The sequence below is a fragment of the Lithobates pipiens genome, unplaced genomic scaffold, assembly GCF_037356315.1.
Source record: "Lithobates pipiens isolate NorthernLeopardFrog02 unplaced genomic scaffold, aLitPip1_a1.2 Scaffold_27, whole genome shotgun sequence".
Lineage (NCBI taxonomy): Eukaryota > Metazoa > Chordata > Amphibia > Anura > Ranidae > Lithobates > Lithobates pipiens.
Genome location: NW_027507788.1, coordinates 179,337,376 through 179,365,142, shown reverse-complemented (window position 1 = coordinate 179,365,142; position 27,767 = coordinate 179,337,376). Strand labels below are relative to the sequence as shown.

The following is a 27,767-nucleotide window of genomic DNA, read 5'->3' as shown; positions in this document are numbered from 1 at the left end:
GAGTATATGGGAGATGTTGCAGTGTCGTAGCACCAGCACTAGAGCCTAAGGCCCAATTTTTCTGCCCCTGTTTAACAGGGACATGTAATTACAATTCTTGATATAATATTTCACAGGAGGGCCTGTTCCTGTGCCCACCCAGAGTAACTGTGAGGACTTATAGTGTTGTGGCACCAGCACCACAACCACCAAAGGTAAATTTTTCTACCACTGTTCAACAATGGCATGTAATTACAATTCTTGATATAATCGTTCACAGCAGGGCGCTCCAGCGCCCACCAAGAGTCACTTTGAGGGTTTACAATGTTGTGGCAAAACCAACACCTTGTTCCACCATTTCTGCAGAGCATATAGGGCAGGCCCCTACTTTCAAACATCCAACTTACAAACATCTCCTACTGCCAATGGAAGGAGACAACAGCAAGTGAGATGAAAAAAGACGGACGGCAAAACAAATTATACAGGGGTGATAACCCTTCCCTTTGTTTTCCAAAAAGCTTAAAAATAGTTTTTTTGACTGGAGCTACACTTTAAAAATGTACCAGTTGAAAATTACAAACAGATTCAACTTAAAGCGGGATTCCGCTGCCGTTTTTTTTTTTTTTTACCTATGTCACTGGTGGGCGATTCCTACGGTGTCTTTGCAGTCACGATCGGCGTCTTTTTAACCCCCGGCGTGACGATTTCATTGCTAAGGAAAACTTTTAAAAAAAGCAGTCCGGCGGTTTCCATTTTCACTGTGGGCGTTTGAAGCCCACAGGCATTTACTTCCTGGATGCGATGACACTGAGCTCCCAGCATCCACCGCTCCATCTCGCACATGCTCATTGAGTGTCCTCTTTGTTTTCCTTCCTCTTGCCTTGTGTGCTATAGTGGTAATGGCAGATAGAGCTGCCTTCCCACTTTCAAAATGGCAATTTCGGACATGCCCTCGTCACGTGACCGGCGTCCTCCTTCCGAAATCTCACGAGATTTCGGCATGACTGTGTCCCCCACTGATTCCTGGGAAATAGCTAAAAAAGTTCCCAGGGACCATTGCGAAGCCGATAAACACGCCTACTCCCACGGGAGGAGAGCCCGGAAGTCGGCATAAACATTAAAAGTAAAAGGTAAATACTGCATATTATTTTATTTCAATGGTCATAACTGCATCTATGTTCCAAAGCCATTTGAATAAGATGAACTTGCAATTTTCTGTACAAAACCGCTTTAACACAACAAATCTACACAGTCCCTGTCTTGTTTGCACCGCCTGTATACTGCTGTTCTGAGTATATAGGGCCTGGGGGCCACACGTATTTCCTTTTTTTAATATGGGTATGGGGTTCCCCTTAATATCTGCACAAGACCCAAAGGGGCTGGTAATGGGCAGGGAGGGCTACCCATGCCATTTTTCTCAATGATTTTCAACCATATTGCAGGAACCAGATATAACATTAAAACCGCAAGCAGTTTGAAATGACGTTATTTCCGTTAAATGTCATTTTGTGCAGGGACTGTTCTAAACACAGGAAACATGTGGCACTTCACAGGCATACTATAGACACCCCCCAGGCATGATATTTAAAGGAATATTTCACTTTTTTTTTCACTTTAATCGTCATTAAAATCAGTGCTCCCGCCAAAACGGCCATTTTTAAAACTTTTTTTTGCATTGACCCATGTCCCCTGGGGCAGAAGCCATGTCCCCAAACCCTTTTTAGGACAGTATCTTGCATATTAGCCGTTAAAATTAGCACTTTTAATTTCATACGTTCGAGTCCCATAGACTTCAATGGGGTTCTAACGTTCGTACGAATTTGGGGTCCGTTCGAAAGTTCTGGTGCGAACCGAACCGGGGGGTGTTCAGCTCATCCCTAGTGATAGCAATCACTGATCAGACAGGTAACAAGATTCTATAATAATAAATCCCCCCCACAATACAGACAGCCTCTGAGGCTATCACAACAACATTAGCAGCAACACTAGTATCACTATAAGGTTCTCACACTAACACAATAGCAGCAGATTATTAGGAAAAAACTAAGTTGAACTGTAGCTTGCTTCACCATTGTTCTGCTGCTGTGCTTATGCTTAATAATAATTTGGGTTCTCTGACAAGTGATAATTCAAACTGACCAGCTAAGATTGACTGTCTTTTGAAATGATTCAGTGTGTGTGTCTCTCTCTGCTAGCAATCGTAAGTGAAAATAAGTTGGTTGTAAGTGTGTACTTATTTCTAGCTATTTTACTGCTCCTCCTCTTTGGTTACAATCAGACAATATTTTTCGTTTTTCGGATTCTGTGCTTTCGTTATCTTTTGTCAAAATGAAAATACCTGAAATTCGGACAAAAATGCATTCGGACGAAAACTAATGCACATGTCTAGTTTTTAGCACCTTTGTTAAATGGGTGGTACAGGAGGAGACGTGGGTAAGATTGGTGATACACTATCACGGTGATTTCCTTTGCATTGGCCCCACAGATTCCACTGTTTGTTCTGTTTTGTTACACACTTTGGAATCTATTGCAACATGGTTTGGGATTCCTCTGGCACCTGAAATCATGGAAAGTTCTGCCACGGTCATACAATTCTGGGGTATTGTCATTGACCTGCAAATGATGGAATGTAGCTTGCCGATTGACAAATTGGAACATCTGCATCAGATGGTTGATGAGGTCTAGACAGTGAAGAGGGTTAGGCTTGAACAATTGCAGTCCTTATTGGGTATGCTTAATTTTGCCTGCCACATTATGCCTATGGCTTTAAGTTTCAGGATCATCAAATTTGTTTTCATTGCGACAACATGGGGGTGGTGGAAGAGTGTCCATCCTGTCTGCCTCGTCTCCGCCTATGGTGTGCTTACTGCATCATCTTGTTTTGCGGTGTTTAAGTTTGAATTGTTTTGTGCAAGCTGTTCATGTCCCAGGTGTTCTGAATTCCATTGTCAATTCATTGTCTGGTTTCCAATGGGAGAGGCTCTGAAGGCTAACATCGGCAGCGGAACAGCGGGGGGTTCCTTGTCCCAAGCAGCTGTGGAGACTGATGTTGGAGTAGCAGGGGAGCTGTTACGTTGATTTTTGAGGGAAGCTACGTGGGCTGGATATTCGTTGGTTTGGGTTAAGTGGTCCGCTTTGGTAAGTTCAGTCGGTTGTGGTTTTTTCCACTCCAGATCGATTGTCTTAGCATTTGGATTTTTTTTTTAGTTGGGATGGAATTTGCCAGGGGTACATCAGTTCCGCAACTGAACAGGGGCTTGGCCGCTTTAGCTTTCCTCTTCCGGATGCATGGATTGAGTGATGTTACCAAAGACTTTATGGTGAGACAAGCCATGAAGGGTTTTCGGCACAGGAGGGTGAAGCTAGATACCAGGCACCTGGTCTTGTTTGATTTGCATCAGGAATTAGTGGAGGTGTTGCCCGTTCTGTGCACCTCTGCTTATGAGGTGCAGCTGTTAACTGTGGCTTTTGCACTGGTCTTTTTTGGGGCATTCCTGATTGACTAACTGGTTAGCAAGAACAAGTGTGGTGTGGGTGGGCTGGGAGCCTCGGATATGACAGTGGCTAACAACTGCGTCCGGAGTTATATTGGGAAATCTAAAACTGATTAATTGGGAAAGGGGGTTACTATGTCCTAGTTTTGGGTGCTCCCAGCCTCAGTTTGCCCAGTCTCTTCTTTTCAACAGTTTGTCAAGGCAAGGGGTCAGCACTTGGAAAGAGTTGGTGTCTTTTTTGTTGCACGAGGATGGATTGTCCTTGTCATGATTTCAGTTTTTAGCTGTGTTTTGCCATTGTTTGGCTTGGGCCCAGTTCAATACTCATTCCTTTCATGTGGGGATGGCCAGATGGGATTTTGACCCTCAGGTTGTGAGACGCTTAGGGAGGTGGGAGTCCGATCATTTTAAGATTTATATTTGCCCTCATTTGTTCTGAAGTTGTCAGCTGTTCTTTACATTGTGGGTATTCGCGAGGTTCTCTCCTATGTTTTTGGGAGGCTGTGAGGGCTGATGCTCATCCTGAGGGGAGGCAACTTGGCAGTCTACAGAGTGAGGCTATTCTGGAATGGCTGGAGATTCGTGGTATGATGTGGGGCTGCGTTCTCCCTGCATTTCATTACTATTTTAGAGTCGACAGGCCCCCCGGATGTTTTAGTGCTGCGTGTTAGGGGTACTGAGTTGGGGGTCCAGGCCACCAGGGACCTGGTGAGGGATGTCAAATTTAACATTTGTGCTTGATGTGTGATTTTCCTGGATGCATCATTGTATGGTCAGATATCGTGGCTAAAAAGGTTTGACATTTTGCTCACTCCATTGGTCGTTTGAACAAGGTAAAATTTAAGTTAAACAGAGAGGTAGGTGGGTTTGTGGCTAAGATCGGGGGCATGGTGGTTTGCCACCACAAGCTGGAGGTTCAGTCTTTCTGATATTGGAGGGATGATGGTGTTCCCCTGAATGCAATAGGGACAGATATTTGGTCTTTGGGCCTATAGGAGGGGTTACTGAGGGTGCTGCAGGTGTGGAGAGATTTTCACGAATGAGGTGTCACTCAAGCTCATGTGGCGGGTCAAGGGGTCTTTGGGGGGTCAGTAATTACATGGTTACAAAATTGTGGGGCCCATCTAAGGTATGGCACTTTCACTTGGTTAGCTGTGCTTCTCCCAGGAGTGAGGTCTCCTGGGGGAGGGGAATATGGAATTATGTGTCATGTCGGAATGTCTTTGAGCCAGTTGGGGCGCGGCTGAGGACATGGATGATTCCAGTTAAAAATTTGCCATTAGGACACCCAAAGACCTCTTGTTGTTGGGCATTACATTGTTGAATTTGCACTTATTGGTATGTTTTAATATTATTTTTTTTATTCTTTGGTTAATAAAATTGGCTGCTGTAGGTGGCCTGTCTCCGACTGGAATGGCCACTAAATTCAGCAGCTCAGCTCCACGGCTGGAGGACAGGCTACCCAAAGCAACCACTCTCCCACCCATGCTCTCTGCCTGGGTAGGGAACACCTGAGGAACGCCGGGGTATGTCAAAAAAGTGGCAGAAGCCACCTGCACTGCACCGCCTGACTCATTATTACACGGCTGCCACTGCCATGCAGACAGCCCAAGATGGCGCCGGCGCAGGGGACCCACACCTCGCTGTCTCCAGCCCCTCACAGCAAAACAAGCATCTAGCTACACAGCGCTCAGAGGAGGAACGGTCCACCCCCCTCAGTGAGCATATGGACACCTTACCACCGCCAGCAGCAGCCTTGGAGATAGCTCAGATGGACAGGCGTAAGAGGCTGGCTTCCTCACCAGCTAACTCCCCCTGTAAAGAGCCACATACTAAAAAGCAGTTATGGTCAGCGGTAGTGCCAGGGGGACAGAGCACAGACCAAACTCCCTCACTAGCTGCAGTTCCTGTCACAGATAAGCCAGTATCTGAAGCAATGCTTAAATCCATGCTGTTAACCCTTCAGAAGGACCTGCAAATCTCCATGTCTCAGATACATGATAGGATAGACTGTCTGGAGAAGAGAAGAGACGCCATTGAAGAAAACTTACAAGATTATTCCAAAGCCCACAACAAGCTATTAATTGGACGCACATGAGCACCATACTGAGGAAATTCCCCACCTAAAGTTAAAAATGGCAGATTTGGAAGACTGCGCCAGGCGGAATAATATAAAGTTTAGAGGAGTCACAAATCGATTAAAGCGCCTGATCCCATACTTGCAGCAATTATTCACAACGCTAATACCGCATCTCGGTACTAGTGACATCTTAATCGATTGGGCGCATAAGATTTCTAAGCCCGCGCATCTGCCTGATGACATCCCCCGAGACATCCTGGCCCGGATTCACTTCTTCCTCATTAAAGAACAGATCCTCTCCACTGCCAGGATCTCCAAATCCCTGCCTGCACTCTATACAAACATTAAGTTGTTCACGGATCTCTCTCCTGCAACAATGGAGCTACGCAAATCTTTCTCTCCAGTCACCTCTATTTTGCAACAGAAGAAAATCGTCTACAGGTGGGGATTCCCTACGAAACTCCTGGTGAACTATCAACAGCAAATGGTCCCCATCCTCACCCCTAAGGATGGATACAAGAAACGAACCAACTGGGGTTTCCTCCCGTTAACCTCTAGAGATCCTGGTCAAACCAACGATCACCTCAAGCTACTTCCCGCTGGAAAAGCTGACGTCTCATCAAGACTGAAGTGCTTAACCTTCTATTGTACCCGGTCCTCACAATAACCTCCCTGCCATGGTCGGATTGAACTATGCAAGTATCCCTGTTCGCTTTTGTTTCACTTAAAGACAAACAAAGTTAATATCTATAGCTCTTTTGCACCCCCCAGGATAGGGTGTGCTAAACCAAGTGATACCCGTATTGACACGGTTTTATCCTAATTGAGCTTTGCTCACAACCTTGTTTCTTGGTTCACTACTGTATTTTATATATCATATTGTACATTACTCTGAATTTTGTTCCTTTTTTCTTTTCTTTTTTTTCCTTTCTTGAATTTGTTTGAGTCAACTAGACTGGTAATAGAGTGTAGTACAGAGGTCTCTGCTTGAATTGTCTGGAGGGTGTGGTCTCTCTCTAAGCATTCGCTCCCCGTTGCATTCCCCATCATTCTGACCCTCACAATTACCACTATAAATGCAAAAGGCCTCAACTCCCCCTTCAAACGCAATTTTCTCTGGAAGGAGCCGCTGGCCCTCCGCTCCAACATTCTGTGTGTCCAGGAGACTAATTTTTCCAAGACCAATCCCCCCTCCTGCACTCACAAATGCTACCCTCACTCCTTTTTTACGAATGCCTTGCGCAAACAAAAAGGGGTAATGATAGCCATCAGTGCCTCAGTTGACTTTGTCTTACACCACTCTGAAATTGATGAAGAGGGCAGATACATAATTCTATCAGCCACAATTGATGCCCATCCCCTGACCATAGTCGATGTGTATGAACCCCATATGGCACAGAAAAAAATCTTCACAACCCTTATGACCAAACTGGCCCCCTACAGATCCTCATCTCTACTTATGTGTGGAGACTTCAATGACATATCTGACCCCTCATCATCCCCCACTAAATGCAGACCCTCCGCTTTGGCCGTCCTACTCAGACGGGAAGACCTCTACGACTCCTGGAGGTGTACACACGGCTCGGAGAGAGACTACACCTTCGTTTCCTCACCGCACCAGCATGGGCGTCCACAGGTAGGGGCAAGGGGGGGCGAGTGACCCCCCCTGGCAAGGCCCCCATCAGGGGGGTACAACCCATGCAATTGAAAGGAGCCCTGGCGTCCTTAGGGGGCAAAGTGGGAACGGCTGCTTTGGGTACTTTCCCGCATATCCTGTGAGGACTGGCGTGGTAATGAAGCTCTTCTGCGACATGTGTCGGCTGCTTATCACAGCAGCACATCTAGCCGATGGAACCAGTCTCCTTCATTCTTACCAGGGGCGGACTGAGGTCCCAGAGTAAGTGGATTGGGGGGGGGGGTACAGTTGCTACTGTGGGGACAGCAGCTTCTAAATACATAACCTGTGCCAGCGGTGTATGTATTTAGAACCTCTTCTCTCCCTCCGTCTCCTGCACTGTGAGATCTGACTCACCCCCCCGCCCCCCCCCCCCCCCTCTGATCACCAGTGCAGTGTGCTGAGGGGGCGGGGCTCCCTGTAGCTACTGCTGGTTGGGATGTCTGCTCACACTACAGGGAGGAGGTGAGTTCAGTGTTTTACTGAGTAAAGTCTCCTTGGAAGACAAGCTGACAACATTTCTGTAGAATTTGTCTTGTAGGTATTGTGATCAGGGTTAAGAAGACAAGGAGAATGAAGAGATAGCCGAGTGCAGCAGATATCTCCCAAACTGGCACACAGCCCTATCCATATAAACATCCCCCAATCACTCTGTACAGATAAAGTGAAAGTACCATTCATGTAACGCCGACTGTGTTTATGTGGTGAGTTTGCACTTCTGATGGTGCAGACTCAGAGCTTGGATAACACAGGGTTACATGAATTGTCATAAATAAATTTCACATTATCTGGACATACATAAAGTACATAAAGAGGATGTTTTCTTTACATACCAATTTTGTATTATGTATTGTTGTATATATTAGTAGATGTGCACAATATTATTATTTTTTTATTATTATAAACATCACTATCTGACTACATCTCAGCCTCTTACTCCCGCCAGCCTGCATCACCCCCAGACCACCTTATATATCCAGCTGATGGACATCACTCTGACCCTTATCTACCCAACATCCATCTTCCTCCTTGTATTCTTCCATCATCACTGACTGTAGATATACTGTACATCATCTGTCCTGTATATATAGCTGTATACAGGACAGATTATATATATCTGCAGTCAGTGATGATGGAGAAGGTCTCTATATACAGGTAGATGTATATGCCCACCTTCCTTCCTGTATATAGAGACCTTCCTCTATCATCACTGACTGCAGATATACATCATCTGTCCTGAATACAGCTATATACACCCACCCTCCTACCTGTATATACTAATGCCATCCACCCCCTATATATACACATACTGTCCCCCCCCCCCCGTACTGTACAGACCAAATTTGATGGGCACATGCCTGTGCTTTATGTGATAATGACAGCCCCTCAGCTTCATGGCATTGTCAAAAAGGGGCGGAGCATGGGTGACCTAAAATTATGCCCCCCCCTCCCCCCCGAAAAAAGTTCTGCGGACGCCCATGCGCACCAGTCCTACTCATGGATAGATTTGATTATCACAGATAAACATTTGTTACAATCAGTAACTGACTCACACATCGGAAAAATCTTGTGGTCTGACCACGCCCCAGTCACTATCAAATTGGCCCCATTATCCCACGTACCCAGACATACCCTTTGGAGACTAAATTCCTCCCTCCTTAACAACCCGATGCTTGACCCACAAATACAGTCGGAAATTCTATCATATTTCCAGAACAATGAGAACTCCATTAGGGACCATGCCCTTGTGTGGAACGCCCACAAGGCTTGCCTACGTGGTCTCTTTATAAAACTTGGAGCACACCAAAAAAAGACCCGTGCGGCCGCTACGGAGTCCCTGCTCCAACAAATTCGTACGCTAGAGGATACTAACAAACAACCCCCCTCGGATAAGATCTCCACCGAATTAAAAAAATCTTAGACTCCAACTCAGTGAACACCTCTGAGCTAAATTTGACTACTACATAAAATGCCTCAAATTACAATCATACTCCTCGGCTAATAAACTGAGTGCTTACATGGCCAAGCAACTAAAAACACAACTAGCCAATAAGAAGATCTCATTTCTGACAATCTCCCAAAAGGCTTGCATATCCAACCCTCTTGATATTGCAAATGAATTTAGTAAATTCTATCATAAACTTTATAATCTCACCGACACTGACCCTTTCCCTCCCCCCACCCAAACAGATATCACAACATTTTTAGCGTCTATCTCCCTCCCCACGATAACTCCGGAAAACAAACTTGACTTACTATCAGCCCCTTTTCTCCTTGAAGAAATACACAAACTCATTAGACAGCTCCCTTTGCATAAAGCCCCAGGCCCTGATGGCAGCCCCAATGAATATTATAAGCGCTACGCAGACCTTATCGTCCCCCACCTCTGTAAAACTTACAATCAGTTTGCGTCTACGGGAAACATCCCAAGAGAATCCCTAGAAGCTCTAGTAGTCACTATTCCCAAACCGGGGAAGTCTCCAGACAACCCCGCTAATTACCGCCCTATTTCGCTCCTCAACACGGACACAAAATTGTATGCCAAACTCTTAGCCCAACGTCTTTCCACAGTTATTCCCGCCCTGATTCATCAGGATCAGGTGGGGTTTGTCCAAGGACGGCAGACAGCAGATGGCACAAGACACTTTATTGACTTTATCCAATGGGTCGAATGGGAGTGAACACCTTCTCTCTTCCTCTCTTTGGATGCAGAGAAGGCATTCGATAGAGTCTCCTGGCCGTACATGGAAGCAGTTCCTTGTAAGGTCGGCATATCGGGGACATTCCTGTCTGCCGTCCTGGGTCTATACTCCTAGTGCACATGTCTGGACCTCAGGTATTGTTTCAAGCCCTTTCCAAATCACCAACGGAACAAGGCAGGGTTGCCCACTATCCCCTTTAATTTTCACTTTAATTATGGAACCACTAGCACAGGCCATTAGATTCAACCCAGAGATCACTGGAATCAAAGTTGGAGACACAGAACATAAGATTGACCTTTACACTGATGATGTTATTATAGCGATCACAAACCCTTTAACGTCTCTTCCCGCTATTCAGCATACATTAGACACCGTCAGTGCTGTCTATATATACAAAATTAATCACACCAAATCACTCATGCTTAACCTAGGCCTCGACCACCGAACGACCTCAATGATCTAGGCTAAAACTCCCTTTACATGGGCCACCAACTCCTTTCTACCCTACTTAGACATTCGACTAACATTTCCTAGCTCTATTCTGTTATGAACCAATTTAGAAGACCTCATAGGCAAGCTTACCCGTCTCTCCAAGGAGCTATCATCTACTCCAACCTCCTGGGCAGGCAGAATTGCCCAAGCCAAAATGTATTTACTCCCACACATTCTGTACTTTTTCCATTCAATCCCCCTGCCGATCATGCAAGCCCAACTTAAAAAACTTCAAGGCATTGTCAACACCTTTATTTGGCAATATAAACACCCTAGAGTTAAAATGAAAACACTCCTGACCCCCACACGCTACGGCAATCTAGGAGCCCCGGATATCAAGGCATATTACCGAGCATAATACTAGACCAGCTTAAGGCCTGGTGGTCCCTGGACCAACAATCCACTTGGAAACAGATAGAAACCACCACTTTGGCAGTAGACCCCAAAAAGGTCTCCACTATCCACTGGGCACCATCAACGCTTCCCTAAGAGTATGGAGGGCAATCTACCAAAGCACCATTGATATATCACCAACTACCCTACCACTAATCCCTACCGTGCCCCCCTTCCCCAAAGCACCCCCCCATGTTGAGGGCACGCGGCCTGGTACGGCGCTCACTCGTCCCCACCCCCTAGCAGCATGAGAAGGGATTCAAGGGACCAAAAAAAAAAATTAAAAAAAGGGTTGCTATGGGAACGACTATATTAGATAACTGCAGCTGAACGCAACTGCACAGAAACACACATAAACGCAGGTAATTGCACTGTACAAATGCAGCTGATCGCTGTGCCTGGAGTCTTGAATTTCACAGAAAAAAAATAAACTGCGGCAGAACAGCCGTCTGTGTGAAAGGGGCCTTAGCTTATTGCTTCCACTTAGACTTTTTCGCAGTGGACACTCTGACTGGTATGCATGGCTTATTATGCTTTTTTGCAGTGCTGTGACAAAGAAATCTAGAGTGGTGTTGAGATGTATGAGCATTATGTGACATCAAAAATCCCCTTCACAAAATTGAGCACTAATTTGCATGCTTACCTCCAAGAACAAATCTGCCCCCCTGCTGAAAACTCCCTTCTGAGCACAAATCTTTCCCCCATCCCCTAAATGCCTCCAACACAAATACCACTCCCCCAAAAAAGTCATGCCTCCTACCATAGATTCTCTACCCCTCAAAAGATGTATGAAATATTTGAAATGTATGAGCATTATGTGTCAGCAAAAATCCCCGCCCCAACAAAATTTAGCACTAATCTGCATGCTTACCCCCAAGTGAAAATCTGCCACCTGCTGAAATCTCCCCACCAAGCACAGATCTTTGCCCCCCATACCCTAAATCCCCCCCCAAAAAAAGTCATGCCTCCTACCACAAATTCTCTACCCCTAAAAATTCCCTCCAAGTACACATACTCTCCCCCTCAGCCCCCCCCCCCCACCTCACATGAACCCACAGTACCCAGTGCAGCCACCCATCCTGCCCACCTCTTGTCCCGGGCCTGATTTTTTACACATGAACTTCCCCACCAGTGTAGCACATTGAGAGGGTGGCCTTGTATTTACACTAGTAATATTTGCATATTTGAGCCATTTTGAAGTATTTTTTGGATTATAGTCTATTCCACTATCAAGGAGAGTATCTGTAAGAGAACTGTCAGTTCCTGTCTGTTGCACATTCGCGCGGGCGCACGCAAATGTCCGTGTGCACCAATGCGCACGTGCAGGCGTGCGCCCATGGCGCCAATTGGCGCCAGACGGCCTATTTAAAGAAGTGCTCTGACCCCAGATGGTTGCTGACTGATCTTCAGCTTATCCTGATACCTTGCATCCGCTATTCTCCTACCTGATACCTCCTGAAGAACCTGGCTTGCCTTGACCCTGCTCCTGCTCTTACTCTGATTCCTGGTTCCTGATCCTGGCTATTCACTTGACTCCATTTCTGCCTGCTGCTTGGTACATCACCGCCCTCCAGTTACCCGACCCGGTTATCCTTGTGACCTCGCTTCTGCCTGCTGCCTTGTACCTCACCGCCTGACTGTTACTGAACCTCGCTTCCCTCAAGACCCTGCTCTCGCTTCTGACCATTCTGCAAGTGCCTGCTGCCTTGGTCCTGTGACCCACTGTGATCTTCTTCTACAAGCCTATGAAGGACTTAACTATACCTCACGTTCCATTGCCACTGTTCCAGTGGAGTTCCCCTTTAAGCCCAGCTGATCTTTGGTGCAAGACGACCCATCCTGTCCTGACGGTTCTCCTGCCTGTCCAAGATCGCTTCCTCTGCTGCAAGTCTCCGGGTCCACAGCTGCGGGCACTCGTGTTCCCCCTGGCCCTTGGTTCCCTCTGTTCCACTTCTAGTGGGACCTGAGTGGGAAATATAAGAGAGGCCGACCTAGTCAATTCAATCTCCTCCAAGGTACGGGACAGTATCAGAATCGGATCAGGATTGAAAACATTTCTACCATGAGGGCTCATTCACACCAAACGTGCATGAAAACTGATGGGAACTGAAGGGAAAACTGCACAGATTTCACTTGCAGAGACATCAGTTTCACATCAGATTTCATGCGTGTTGACATCAGTTTTCATGCGTGTTGACATCAGTTTTCATGCATGTCAGTTGTGTGCCCTGTTCACACTAATGTCGATGCCATGTCAGTTTTTTTCCTGTGGAGAAAACTGTATATACGTTGCAGATTCCTGCGCAGAAAAAATCTTCATGTTGAGGTGTGAAAAGGGCACGAGGCCTTAGCCCCTGGATCACACCATGGTGCAGAGCCTACCGTTTTTCTGCATGTGTTCTGCAATGGCACAAAAAATAATGATTCTTTATGTGCCCTGTTCACACCACAACACTGGTATCAGGTGTAGATTTTTTTTGTGCATAAATCTAAAATGTGTATGCAGTTTTCCACACGAAAAAAAAACTGACATGACATCAACATTGGTGTGAACAGGGCACAGAACTGACACACATGAAAATTGATGGAAACTGATGTTTCTGCAAGTAAAATCTGCATTCCCTTCAGTTACCATCATTTTTCACACACGTATGGTGTGAATGAGCCCTTAATCTTGCATCAAGTTTACTTTTTTCTGTGGGCTACATCACAGTCTTGTGATATTTAACCACAAATATTTACTTCTGAGTTCAGCACTTAACTTATTCCCGTGAATTTTTTTTTACATTTACATATTCATCATCTTTGCTGGATTCCATAATATCTCATGAACCTACACAGACTATTCATATTATTCCCTTTTTTTTCTCAGTTAGAGATCATCTATTCACTCAAGTGAATCTTTTAAATAGACTGAACCCAGATTATTGTGTCCCTATAGGTTACTTTAGCAGCTTGCTTAGATTGTGGTCGTTTTGCCCCCATTTTACATCATTTCCGTTAAAAATGTGTTTATTGTCCCTTTGTCCTTCTATGAATCTTGGACCTTTTCTTGTAATTTTTGTTTGATTGTTACGATTGGGATTTTGTACACAGGTTTATTATCATAGCATAATCTCAACACTACCTACGTTTTTTCCTGTCTTTTAAGACATGTATTTTTTTAGCTTTTTCATATTACATATTTAAAAGTGAACACCAATAACGAAACAACATTATAAACTGTAATCCTTAAACTTCTATACCTGTTAAATCCTATTTTTGCAGATTTCACCTAGTTCTCTCAGGCGGCGTACACACGCGCGGACTGTTCGCCCAACCTTGTTCGGCAAACAGTTTCATCAAACAGTCCGCTCAAAATTTGCATGAGCGGACTTGCCCACACACGAGCGGACTGTTTGACGAACAAGGTTGGGCAAACAGTTCGCTCAACCTTTTGAAATGAACGGACTCGCCCACGTAAGGAGGAGGCAAATCCGCCCATTTCAAGCGCGTGTACAGGTAGGCGGGGCCCGCGAAGGAGACGTCGCGGGCTCCGCCGCCTGGAATGGGCTTAAAGGGGAACCCCAACGCCGAAAAAAATCGGCGTGGGGGTTCCCCCCAAGTCCACACCAGACCCTTGTCCGAGCACGCTACCCGGCCGGCCAGGAAAGGGGGGCGAGCGAGCGCGCCCCCCCTCCTGAGCCGTACCAGGCCGCGTGCCCTCAACATGGGGGGGTGCCTTGGGGAAGGGGGGGCCGCGCGGCCCCCCCACCCCAAAGCACCTTGTCCCCATGTTGATGAGGACAAGGGCCTCTTCCCGACAACCCTGGCCGTTGGTTGTCGGGGTCTGCGGGCGGGGGGCTTATCGGAATCCGGGAGCCCCCTTTAAGAAGGGGGCCCCCGGATACCGGCCCCCCACCCTATGTGAATGAGTATGGGGTACAATGTACCCCTACCCATTCACCTGTGAAATAAAGTACAAATAAAAACACAACACAGGGGGAAAAAATATTTTATTGCACAGCCGGGGGTCTTCCGTCTTCGGGGGTCTTCTCGCCGGACTCCTCCGCTATGTGTGTGTAGCTCTTTTGCCAGCGGAGGAGTCCGGCTTTCTTCCTCCCCGCCTCTTCTCCCGACTTCGGGGGTCTTGTCCCCCTCTTCGGTTCTTCTGCCGGGCCACCGCGCCTGGTCCGGTGGCCCGGTCTTCTGTCGCCGTCTTCCGTTCTTCTGTCGCCGCCTTCGGTTCTTCTGCCGGGCCACCGCGCCTTCTTGTAGCTCTTTTACAGGCGGTGGCCCGGTCTTCTGTCGCCGCTGTCGCCGCCGACTTCCGTTCGTGTTCTTCTTGTTCTTCTCCAGGAGATGTTGACACGTCGCTCCCTCCGGCCGGAATGCCAGAGCCGCCCTGCGTAGTCACTTATATAGTGACAATGGGGCGGGGTCACATGGTATATGTCACATGGGTTGGTCACATGGGTTGATGTCACATGGGGACTATGACATCGTAAGGGGGCGGGGTCACCATGTGACCAACCCATGTGACATATACCATGTGACCCCGCCCCATTGTCACTATATAAGTGACTGCGCAGGGCGGCTCTGGCATTCCGGCCGGAGGGAGCGACGTGTCAACATCTCCTGGAGAAGAACAAGAAGAAGAACACGAACGGAAGTCGGCGGCGACAGCGGCGACAGAAGACCGGGCCACCGCCTGTAAAAGAGCTACAAGAAGGCGCGGTGGCCCGGCAGAAGAACCGAAGGCGGCGACAGAAGAACGGAAGACGGCGACAGAAGACCGGGCCACCGGACCAGGCGCGGTGGCCCGGCAGAAGAACTGAAGAGGGGGACAAGACCCCCGAAGTCGGGAGAAGAGGCGGGGAGGAAGAAAGCCGGACTCCTCCGCTGGCAAAAGAGCTACACACACATAGCGGAGGAGTCCGGCGAGAAGACCCCCGAAGACGGAAGACCCCCGGCTGTGCAATAAAATATTTTTTCCCCCTGTGTTGTGTTTTTATTTGTACTTTATTTCACAGGTGAATGGGTAGGGGTACATTGTACCCCATACTCATTCACATAGGGTGGGGGGCCGGTATCCGGGGGCCCCCTTCTTAAAGGGGGCTCCCGGATTCCGATAAGCCCCCCGCCCGCAGACCCCGACAACCAACGGCCAGGGTTGTCGGGAAGAGGCCCTTGTCCTCATCAACATGGGGACAAGGTGCTTTGGGGTGGGGGGGCCGCGCGGCCCCCCCTTCCCCAAGGCACCCCCCCATGTTGAGGGCACGCGGCCTGGTACGGCTCAGGAGGGGGGGCGCGCTCGCTCGCCCCCCTTTCCTGGCCGGCCGGGTAGCGTGCTCGGACAAGGGTCTGGTGTGGACTTGGGGGGAACCCCCACGCCGATTTTTTTCGGCGTTGGGGTTCCCCTTTAAGCCCATTCCAGGCGGCGGAGCCCGCGACGTCTCCTTCGCGGGCCCCGCCTACCTGTACACGCGCTCGAAATGGGCGGACTTTCCGAGCGGGAACAGTCCGCTCATTTCGAAAGTACAGCGGACAAGCCCACACACGGGCGGACTGTTCGCTCAAACACAGTTTCAGCGGACAGTTTTTCGGAATTTCCGAAAGACTTTGTCCGTCCAACTGTCCGCTGAAACTGTCCGCTGAAAGCCCACACACGAGCGGACTGTCCGCCCAAACACTGTTCAGCGGACAAGGTTGGGCGAACAGTCCGCCCGTGTGTACGCGGCCTCAGTGTCATTCGGCCTACGGGATTCCCCACTATCACATGATCGCACTAACCTACTATACCATTACAAAAGGATAGGGATGGGCCATACACCCCCCTGTTTGGTTCACACCAGAACGGGAAATGTTCTAACCGAAACAGCAAATCCCATTGAAGTCTATGAGAGCGGAGCAGGAAAAATCAAAAGTGCCCATTTTTAAGGCTTATATGCAAGTAATTGGCCATAAAAGGGGTATGGAGGTCTGGGTACTGCCCTGGGGGACATTATCAATAACATTTTTCTTTTTAAAAACTGTTTTTTTCAGGAGCAGTGATTTTAAATATGCTTAAAGTGCAACAATAATAATGAAAAATTCATTTATATATAGTGCCTAAGGGGTCATCTAAATGTGCTTGTAAAGTGCCCCTTTGGATCTGGTATGGATTTGGAGGGGAACTCCACACCAAAATAAAAAACTGTTTTGGTCCACCCCCCCCCCCCCCCAATCCATACCAGACCCTTATCTGGGCATGCAGCCTGGCACGTAAGGAAAAGGGGGGGGGAATGAGTGAGTGGCCCCCCTCCAAAACATACTAGGCCACATACCCTCAACATGGGGGGTGGGTGCTTTGTGCAGGGGGGCTCTGCCTCTCCACCCCAAAGCACCTTGTCCCCAGGTTGATTGGGAAAAGGGCCTGATCCCCAAGACAATGGCCTGTGGTTGTGGGGGTCTGCAGGCAGGGGGGTTTATCAGAATCTGGAAGCTTCCAGATCCCGCCCCCCATGTGTGAAAACCTAAAAACCTTGATATTTCTTATAAATGTAAGGGTCATCCGGTGTCACCGCCCTCTTATGACTTCACGGACTGGTGCATGTGCATGCTGGGCCTGTGATGTCACAATGGGCCCCTGGGTGATGTAGACAGGTGGCCCCACCCCTTTCCTACTTAAAAAATGTCAAAGTGCAGAGCAGGCATTTGGCGGGAGGCCGTCCCAGGAGGCATAGTAATTTGAATTATTTTTTTTATTTTTTGGGGTCAGCGGTGCAGCAGGTGGTGTGATTGACAATGGATTTACATGGAGAGACACTTTTTTTTGTCAAAAACTTGCTTTTATTACATTTTTACACTTTTTTGGTGAATGGGTAGTGTTACTATGTACCCCATACCCATTCACATGGGGGGATCTGGAGGTCCCTTTGATAAATGGGGCTTCCAGAGTCTTATAAGCCCCCCTCTGCAGACCCCCACAACCAATGGCCACAGTTGTGGGGATGAGGCCCTTGTCCCCATCAACATGGGGGTAAGGTGCTTTGGGGTGGCCCCAAGGCACCCACCCTCCATTTGATGGCATGTGGCTTGGTATAGTTGGGGGGCACTCACTCACCCCCCTTTTCCTTCATGCCCGGATAAGGGTTTAGTATGGATTTTGGGGGGCCGCATGCCATTTTTTTAATTATTATTTGATCTGGGATTCCCCTCCATACCCATACCAGACCACACCGTTTTTTTCATTATGTTTTAACTGGCACTTTTTTTGCTCAGCTGTCAGCGGGGGATACCCCTTGACAGCTGGTGACTCATTGGTTGTCAAGGATGCTGCGGCGGGCTTCCCCGGTCCTGCTCCTTAAAGTGGAGTTTCACCCTAAATGAAATTAATTAATTAATTAATTAATTAATGTGCATAAAAAACATTTGGAGAATTTTTTTTTTACTGACCTCTAAATGCCTGTTGCTAGGGGGTCCCTTGTAGTCTGCCTCCTTCAGCGCCTGGGCTCCTGACGTCACTTCCCTTGGCACAGGAAGGGAGATTACCTCTCCCCCTCCCTCTAGGCAATCATCTTGGACACGTGACAGGTCCCAGATGATTGCATGGCTTGTCACTGGAGAGGGAGACGAGCAGGACTTTGATCCCCCACATCGCTGAACCGTGGGACAGGTAAGTGTCCAGTTATTAAAAGTCAGCAGTTGCAATATTTGTAGCTGCTGACTTTTATTTTTTTTTTTATAATGAGAACTCAGTTTTAACAAACAGCTTACACTGCATCATGACTGGGCAAAGATTTTCCCAATCAGGGCACAGAATGCACTGTGCAGCGCTCATTGGCTTGGCCTACTTCAGGATGGTATTTCATTTCATTCTCCCTTGCTTCAGGAAATAGGACACTACCATCTTGTTGCTTATTTAAATTAGCGTTTTTTTCCTCTTGATTAGAAAAAGCAAGAAGTACAATATTTGTCATGCTGCTCAAAGTTCCAGAATATTAAAGGTTGTTATTCCTGAACTTGGTGATTTGCCCTGGACTAGAATATCCTGAAAATGAGCTATGTAGCCTTGAGTGCTGACATCTGACATATTGTGATCCAAGTTCCCATGTCCAGCCGCTTCTGCAGATTCAGTACCTAGAGCCAATTTGGTTTATCTGAAGTAATGATCTCCATATGCACTGGCTCAGGAAGCCTGTTTGAAAGCATGGAAATTAAAGCATGGAACACATGTCCTGTGCTTCAGTAACCCCCCGGCGGTATTGCCGAGTCTGGCTCGGGGTGGAGATTTTATACCAAAAGCGGTAACCCCCGAGCCAGACTCGGGACTGCATCGCTGAATGCAGGGAGAGGTTACTTACCTTCTCCCCTGGATCATGCGATGTTTCCCCCCGCTGTATGAGGGAGCCGTCCTCCGCTCAATCTATCACGGAGCCGATCTCCGTTCCCTGCAAGCGTTGCGACGCACAGGGACGTAGAACGGCACCAAATTCAAAAAGTGAAACACACACATTACATACAGTATAATGTAATCTTACAGATTACATTACTGTATGTAATTATTTCACATCCCTTTTGTCCCTAGTGGTCTGCCCAGTGTCCTGCATGCAGTTTTATCTTATAAAAACTGTTCTTTATGCCTGGAAACTGGAAATTGTCCACAGCAACCAAAACTGTCCCTTTACATCAAAAATTATTTTAGACCAACTTGAAAACAGCGATAATAAATTGGAATCACTCGCAGATTTGAGCAATAATGATTTCTGGGGAGATCCGTCATCAAATACTGAAAAGTAATGAAAGCGACAATTCTGCAACTGAGCAAATTTCAGTGTTTTTGATCAATCGATTTTTATTGATTTTAAAAATAAAGCATATAGAAAGTACATTGTACAATAAATTTCAAATACGCGTAAACAAAAGAACAATAATGAAAAAAAAAAAATATATATATATTTTTCTGATATTCGTAAAGACGTTTAGTTCACGCAATAAGATATTAATAATAGAGTACATACATAAAATCATAAAGTTAATTAATACAAATACAAATATTAGCCTCCCTTAAACACCTCTATGGGTACTCAGCTGTGTCCTAGGGGAGGGAAATGTTGCCAATATTAAGCATTGTAGACATATAGAGCTAAAAATTAACCAAAAATAATGAAACCAGGAATTGAAAACTCAGTAAAGTATGCCTAAATATTGTTTAAGATTTTTTCAGAAAATCAGCGGATTTTGACCATCCCTCCCAAGGTGACCACCTACATTTTTCTTTTGGTAAATTGCCTGCAATGGAGGCCATCATTAATTCATAGTTGTAGTGTAAGGATACAGTATCTAAAAGTTGATAGACAGTTGGAGGTGTTGTAGATTTCCATAATCTGGTTATGGACAGTCTGGCTGCCAGGAAGACGTGTGTCATTACATGACAAAAAGGGTATGGTATGTTTTCTATAGTTAGGTTTAATATCGCTAACTCAGGTAGAAGTGGAATCTGCATTTGAGTTATGTCTGTTAATATAAGAAAGACACTTTTCCAGAACTCTTGGAGTTTATCGCAACTCCAAAAAATATGAAACATATCGCCTTTAGCGGAATTACATCTCCAACATAAATCCGACAAAGATGAATTAAAGGATGTTAGTCTTGATGGCGTCAAATACCATCTAAGTGAAATTTTTTGAGTAAGTTCCCATAGTGCTGAGCTTTTAGTAGTTTTATAGATACTTTTAAGTGCTTGTTCCCATTGTTGATCCGTAAAGGATTTTTGTAAATCATTTTCCCAATGTGAATGAGAGGTGGATTTCGTAAATATACTTTTGAGGTGTAAAATATTGTAAATTAAGGAGATTCCTTTTTTATGAGTTAAGGAGGAATTAAGAAATTTCCATATTGTTGGCGAAATATTGTATAGAGGAAGTTTGATTTTGTTGAGGCAATTTTGTAGTAGGGTATATGTAGATATATCTGAATGAAGTAAATTAAATTGTTTTTGTAGCTCAGAGAAGGATTGTATTTGTGTACCTGTAATAAGTTGGTTTATATGATTAATGCCTTTTTGAGTCCAATGATGAAGAGATAGATCATGTGATAGATGATGTAAGGATTCGATAGGAATCGTCATTTGGGGTATACTAGATTCACAATGAATTTCTTGGTTTAACATTTTCCAAGCTTTGGTCGTGGCAATCATGGTGGGAGGTAAATCTTTGGGTATTTTAGTCCCTAGTGGAGTGCTTAGAAGCCAGTTCTTAGAAAGGTATGTTCGATGTTACTCCAGAGTTTACATGGAGGGTTTTGGAACCATTCTTTAGATTGATCAATTATTGCTGCTATATAGTAATCTTCGAAATCAATAGAGCCTGACCCACCCGCCAATTTGTGATTTCTTAATTTGGAATGAGCACATCTAGGTTTTGTTCCATACCAAATACATTGATTGAGTAGCCTTTGTAGGGATGTAAAGAAATATTTGGGAATGGGGATTGGTAGAGTTCTGAATAGGTAAAGTATTTGAGGTAAGTGCATCATTTTGAACGCTGCTAATCTACCAGTCCATGAAAGTTCCAATTTAGTAATCTTCAGGGATTCTGTACGTAATTTATTCAGCAATGGTTTATAGTTTGATTTAAAAAGATGTTTTGTGGATTTAGTGAGTTGTATACCCAAATAAGAAATATTATCTTCAGACCAAGTAAATGGATATTGAGCTTGCAGGAGGTTTCTGGTGGTAGCATTAAGTTTTATGTCTAATATATGAGATTTTGTTGTATTAATTTTGTAAAAGGATATTCGGCTAAACCAATCTAATGTTTCACATACTGCGGGTAGTGATGAGGTAGGATTTGTTAATATAAGTATTATATCATCCGCAAAAAGACTAATTTTATGAGAGGTGGAACCCAAGTTTATTCCCGTAATCTTAGAATCTCTGCGGATATGTTCGGCTAAGGGTTCTATTGCTAAATTAAAGATTAGAGGTGATAATGGGCAGCCTTGGCGTGTGCCATTTGATATTTGAAATGGTTGAGAAAGCATGTTGGCGGAAAATACTTGAGCTGATGGTTGTGTATATAATGCCATAATAGCACCATATATATAGTCTTAAAATCCAAATTTTGATAGAACTTTTAGTAGATATGTCCACTGTACCCGATCAAACGCCTTCTCTGCATCTAAAGAAAGAAGCAGAGAAGGCGTTCCAGTTGATTCTGCATAGTGAATTAAATCTATCATTCTTCGTGTTGCATCAGGGGCCTGTCTTCCCTTAATGAAGCCAGATTGATCTTTGTGTATTAGGTCAGGCACAATGGATACTAGACGTCTAGCTATAGTTTTAGCATAAATTTTTAGGTCTAGGTTAAGTAGGGAGATTGGTCTGAAATTTTGGGGTGAGGTTGGATCTTTTCCAGGTTTCGGAATTGTAACAATAATTGCTGATAATGATTCTTTAGGGAAAGTAGAAGATAATGCAGCTTTGTTGAGGAATTTCGTTAAGTGGGGAGTCAGATATGTGGAGAATTGTTTAAAATATTCCCCCGAAAGACCATCTGGACCTGGAGAAATTTCAGTGTTTTTGATTTGATTACATTATTGAATAATTTTTATTTTTGTTATATTATTATTTGGTATAATTATTTATAGTTATATATTATATTATAATTTATGATTTCATTTTTCAAACTTTATCATACCCAGGATGTCTGCTAGACTCTGGTTTGGACAAATTTAAGTGATTTATTCCTAAGAATTACAGGATTACAATATAAAATGCCAAATTTTCATGCAAAATAATTGTACCGCTTTCAGCACCAAAAATCTGAAATAATCATACCGCCAGGGAGGTTAATAGAACACCACATTACTCTGTTATGGTCTTACTAGACATTACCCCCACAACCACCAGAATATGTTCCTCTTGAGGGACCCCTTTAGCACCTGTGGTATGAGGAATTCAGGGAGGGGAGTTTAAGAGAACCTGCTTGGAAAGGACCAAAGGAACTGTCCCTAGCATTTCTTGGCTGCATCATATTACTGTGAGGATAAAAAAGGATTCTGATGCTAGGATTTTTTTTTTATTTATGGAGTAGTCAGTCTTGTAGCCCTGTAAGGTTTGACCCATCAGTATGCTGCCATGCCATGCACAGGAAAGGACTATTAGGCAGACTGCAAAAATGAGAAATGCATTTAGTTGAAGGTTAAATGTATTGAAATACAATCACAGTGAATAATCAGTTATGAGAATTAACTTAAAGAAGAGGCTCCTGAAAAATTAAAAGTCCTCAGCTACAAATACTGCAGCTGCTGACTTTTAATATATAAAACAAGTAAAAAAGGCGCAATGCGACAATACCTCAATATATAGTTCCTAATAGTCCAAGGGGGCAGGGATAGGTATCTGCGTAGTTATACACATACATAGGTCTGTCAAGGCTGCCACCGACGGGACCAGAAGCAAGGTCCAAAAAATGCTGAGGTGAAAACAAGGAGAGGGGTGCCTCTGAGTATGTATCAAATTGATATTTATTATAAAACAAGTATCCGCTCACATGTAAAACTGCAACAAAGCGTTCAGGTCCGTCTGTGGACAGGAAGGGAGGAGAAGGACTAAAGGTCACAGCAGGTCCATATACTGTCAGCAGCACATCAAGTCCAATGGGAAATGGACAGTATATGGACCTGCTGTGACCTGTAGTCCCTCTCCTCCCTTCCTCCCTTCCTGTCCACAGACGGACCTGAACGCTTTGTTGCAGTTTTACATGTGAGTGGATACTTGTTTTACAATAAATGTCAATTTGATAAACACTCAGAGGTGCCCCTCTCCTTGTTTTCTCCTTGACTTTAAATATATGGACACTTATCTGTCCAGGGAGCCTGCAATGTTGACTTCACAGCCAGGTCTTTACTGCGCATGTGTGTAGCTCACTGTGCTTTCTAATTGGCCCAGCAGCGGAGGAAGGAGTAGGGGGCCGAACTCCCAAGAGACGGGTTCGCAGCCCCGTCTCCCAGAAGTGGGAAACAATGCCTGTCAAAATCAGATACCCCCATCCCTCCTAAAAGGTGCCAAATGTGGTAATGGAGGGGGGGAGAAGACGGATAAGCGGAAGTTCCACTTTTGAGTAGAATTCCGCTTTAACAGGCTCTGACCAAAGAAACAAATTGTGTGTGATAAAGGGACAGCAAGAGCCAGTTACTGTGTTTGGATGTATTGTACGCTATGTGGTAAGAAATATCAAATAACATTAAAATAAATGCACACATTATATTGCCTCTTTGTTTTTTAGGGTGCTATTATCACACTTTTTGGAGTTCCTTTTCTAAAGACAAATAGACATTGTAAGGGAAGTTGTACTTTGCAAGGGAATTTTACCCTGCACTTAGCGAATAAGGTGAAGGTCTGCTGACTTCCATCATCTAATCACATGCAAGTACAAAAAATTATTCTTTATGCTTGATTGGGTATTGTTTGCAAAGTGAAATATCACCTCATTCACTAAGCTGTGGGAAAAATGCTCTTGCAAAGTGCAACTTCACTTTCAAAGTCAACAGACCTTTTGCTTTTAGTAACCCCATTGTCTTACCAGTTCAAGGAACAACAAGCAAACACAAACATGTCATTTTAGTGACAACAGCTTGTCAAGCAGCCCGCCAGAGGACCTAATTTAAACATATTGACTGCAATGTAATTCAATTAAAAAATCCTAGTGTAGCGCCCTCCAGTGTGTGCTGATAGAAGAGAGATTAGGCAAACTATAGTCTATCCCAGAGATAAACCTGAGTCACAGGATCTAGGTCAGGGTTATTAGAAGTCAGGGCTGGATGACTCATAGCAGCTCTCTGATGCCCCACCCTGTTTCTAGAATGTTGGACAACATTCTGGAAGATAGTGGACGAAAGCTAGGAGGGGTTGCCTTGAATATTTAGGGGTCTTTAGCCAATCCCCAGGTTGGGGGCCTGGCAGGGAACAAATGAGGCAGAGGAGTTGAATAGCAGAAGGACAAGCAGTGTTGAAGAGAGTATGTTGGTGGCCCTTGAGGGACCCCTGCCAGGAGGGATTTTACCTTAGGCTTGAGCTTGAGAGGCTGGCCTGGAAGGATCACTTTACAGGAGTGGGAAGAGAAAGCAGCCAGGTGGACTGGTGGCAGCCAAGTAGGCTAGCATTTCTGCAACCAGTGGAACTGGGACAAGTGTCTACGAAGAGGCAGAAGGTTGTGTGAGATGCTGTTCACTCCATATTGCAAGTTTACCAAGGGACTGTTCCTAGCCTGTAATGGGCTATTGCTGAACTAACTAGGGACTGTTAATTCCCCCAGGAGTGAACCAGCAGGAGCTGTACAATGGAACCAAGTTTGTGCAGGCAGAAGGAAGAAGAGGAATCTGTAAATAGGGAGGAAGTTGTCCCCAGTTTTAATTGTTGGACATTTTTAAATTGGGTATCCCATAATGCCTTACCCCAGGGCTCGACAAACCCCGGTCGCCAGGTCGCATTTGCGCCTAGATTTCGTGTCCTGGCGACTGGGGCAACGCTGCTGGGGTATCCTGTCTCCATTTGGACCCCGAACTCCACCGCGCAATTCCATCGGGCCGCGCCGACCAGTAATTGAGGCCGCGGCTTTGCGGCCTTCTAAAATCTTTCGGTAGTCTGGCGCCATCTTGTGGTGGATGTAGAAATTACACCCTATTCCAATAATGCTAATTCCTAATGGAGTGAAGCTCCCCTGCCTGTTTTTTGCCCAACGGTGAGTGTGGTGGCTGGTAAATGGCTTCTCATTATATTATATATATATTATTAAATTTATTAATTAATTTATTAATTTAATTATATATATATATATATATATATATATATATATATATATATATATATATATATATATATATTTGTAATTTTTTTTTTTTTTTTTGTAAAAAGTAAAAAAAAAAAATTATTTTAATTAAGGAAAAAAAAAATATTATTTGTAATCCTCCCTGCTTGACCCCTTTCACAAGGGCTGTCTGATCAGGTTCACCTGTCAGTTTTTCAGGCGGACCTGATCGAACCCTTAGCAGGGAAATGGCAGTAAATGAGCGGGAATATGTCGGAAATAATAGTCACATTCTTTTGTTAACCACTTCGTGCCCGCGCTATAGACGAAAGATGTCTACAGCGCGGACACCAATTGCCGGGAGGGCGTCCCTAGACATCCTCCTGTTTACTTCCCCTCTGCACGCCGCCATGGGCGAGCATCGGGGAAGTTCTGTGTTGGCCGTGTCCCTTGGATACAGCCAATCACAGATCATGCTAAATGACCAATCACAGCGGCCATTTAGCACTCGAGCGGTGTGTCCAATGAGAGGTGATCTCATATGTGGGGGGCTGGGGGCTATTTTCCCCTCACTCGTCTCCATGTCAGGCCAGGGACAGGTCCAGATCGCCGTCACGGACCTGGCTCCTAACTTTTTTAGCTGGCTCCTAGATTCCAAGCAAATTTGTCAACCCCTGCCTTATCCCATCCAAGTCATCATGCCCTAATAAAACAACAACAAAAAACAAGCCAAAGGTCTGATCACTGTGTCTGGATACAAGAAGGAAATGCTGTGTGACTGGCTGTGCAGCAGTGGGGAACCCTGCCATTAGCAACTCCTACGGGGGTAGTGCTACACTAGTATGATCATTTTATTTTAACTTGTCAAGTTACAGTCTAACTGAATTTTGGCAGAATTGCTTATCACACCACATCACTGTATATTGAAATATTTCCTGTAATGTCCATATTATGTTTTTTTTTTCTTTTAGAGATCAACTTCAGGAGAAAGAAATGTGCCTAAGGTCATCCATCAAGCAGATTTTGAAATGTGATTTTGAACAAGAAAACATAACTTCCCCGGTGCTACTACCACTTGCTGATTGTATTATCAGTGTGGGGATACTGGAAATTATTAGTAAAAATGAAGATGAATACATGAAGAATCTGGAGAAGACAATAAAGCTGCTAAAACCCGGAGGCCAACTATTAATTATTGCGATGACAGATGCAACTTACTGGGTTGTTGGGGCAGAACGGTTTCATTGTTTTAAATGTAATGAGGTGTTTGTGAAAAACGCCTTTGGTAAGGTGGGTTTAGTCATTGAATACTATGCAGTGCAGAGGAGACACAATGCCAGCGATCTCGCTGATTATAAAGCTGTTCTATTCATTGTAGGACGCAAAGGGCAGTAGATGATTGGAGCCAATAGCATTCATCTGGTGCCAAATCGAGCCAAATAGAATTATGTTGGCCTCCGGGTTCTATGGCAGTCAGAAATCACAGGAGTTGCGCTAAAGTCAGCAAAGTTATTTTGCATTAATCTGTGTTAAATAGTGTTAACAAATATCGTTATCTGAATAAAGATATAGAATATCTCTTAAATATAAATGTATGTGGACTTGTCTTAGAACAATATTGTAAACCTTTTATGTATACAACATATCTTTTAATCTATTTATTGATAACCAACACATTTCAGGACATTTACTGTGTGCCTTCCATCATAATATGGATAAAGATGATATAAAAATACAATATCAGATACAGTGTATGGACAATATATTAGAAAACATAAAAAATTATCGCAAAATGATTACATATAACTTCTCAATTAGGGATGAGCTTCGAGTTCGAGTTGAACTCATGTTCGACTCGAACATTGCCTGTTCGCCGAAGAGCGAAAAATTTTAAAAATTTGCAAATTCAAAAAGCCGTGGAACACCCTGTAAAAGTCTATGGGAGAAATCTAAAGTGCTAATTTTAAGGGCTTATATGCAAGTTATTGTCATAAAAAGTGTTTGGGGACCTGGGTCCTGCCCCAGGGGACATGTATCGATGCAAAAAAAACTTTTAAAAACTGACTTTTTTTGGGAGCAGTGATTTTAATAATGCTTAAAGTGAAACAATAAAAGTGTAATATTCATTTAAATTTCGTACCTGGGGGGTGTGTATAGTATGCCTGTAAAGGGGTGCATGTT

At 44.9% G+C, this 27,767-nt stretch overlaps 1 protein-coding gene across 1 annotated transcript in view; it reads left to right on the top strand.

Moving 5' to 3' along the window:
• LOC143934387 (indolethylamine N-methyltransferase-like) overlaps positions 1 to 27,132 on the top strand; it is a 50,699-nt gene extending 23,567 nt beyond the window's left edge. Inside the window, exon 3 of the mRNA XM_077457956.1 lies at positions 26,558 to 27,132. Within this exon, the coding sequence (XP_077314082.1) occupies positions 26,558 to 26,981 (424 nt within the window). The 3' untranslated portion in view covers positions 26,982 to 27,132. The remainder of the gene's footprint in view (positions 1 to 26,557) is intronic.
• Positions 27,133 to 27,767: the final 635 nt, after the last annotated feature.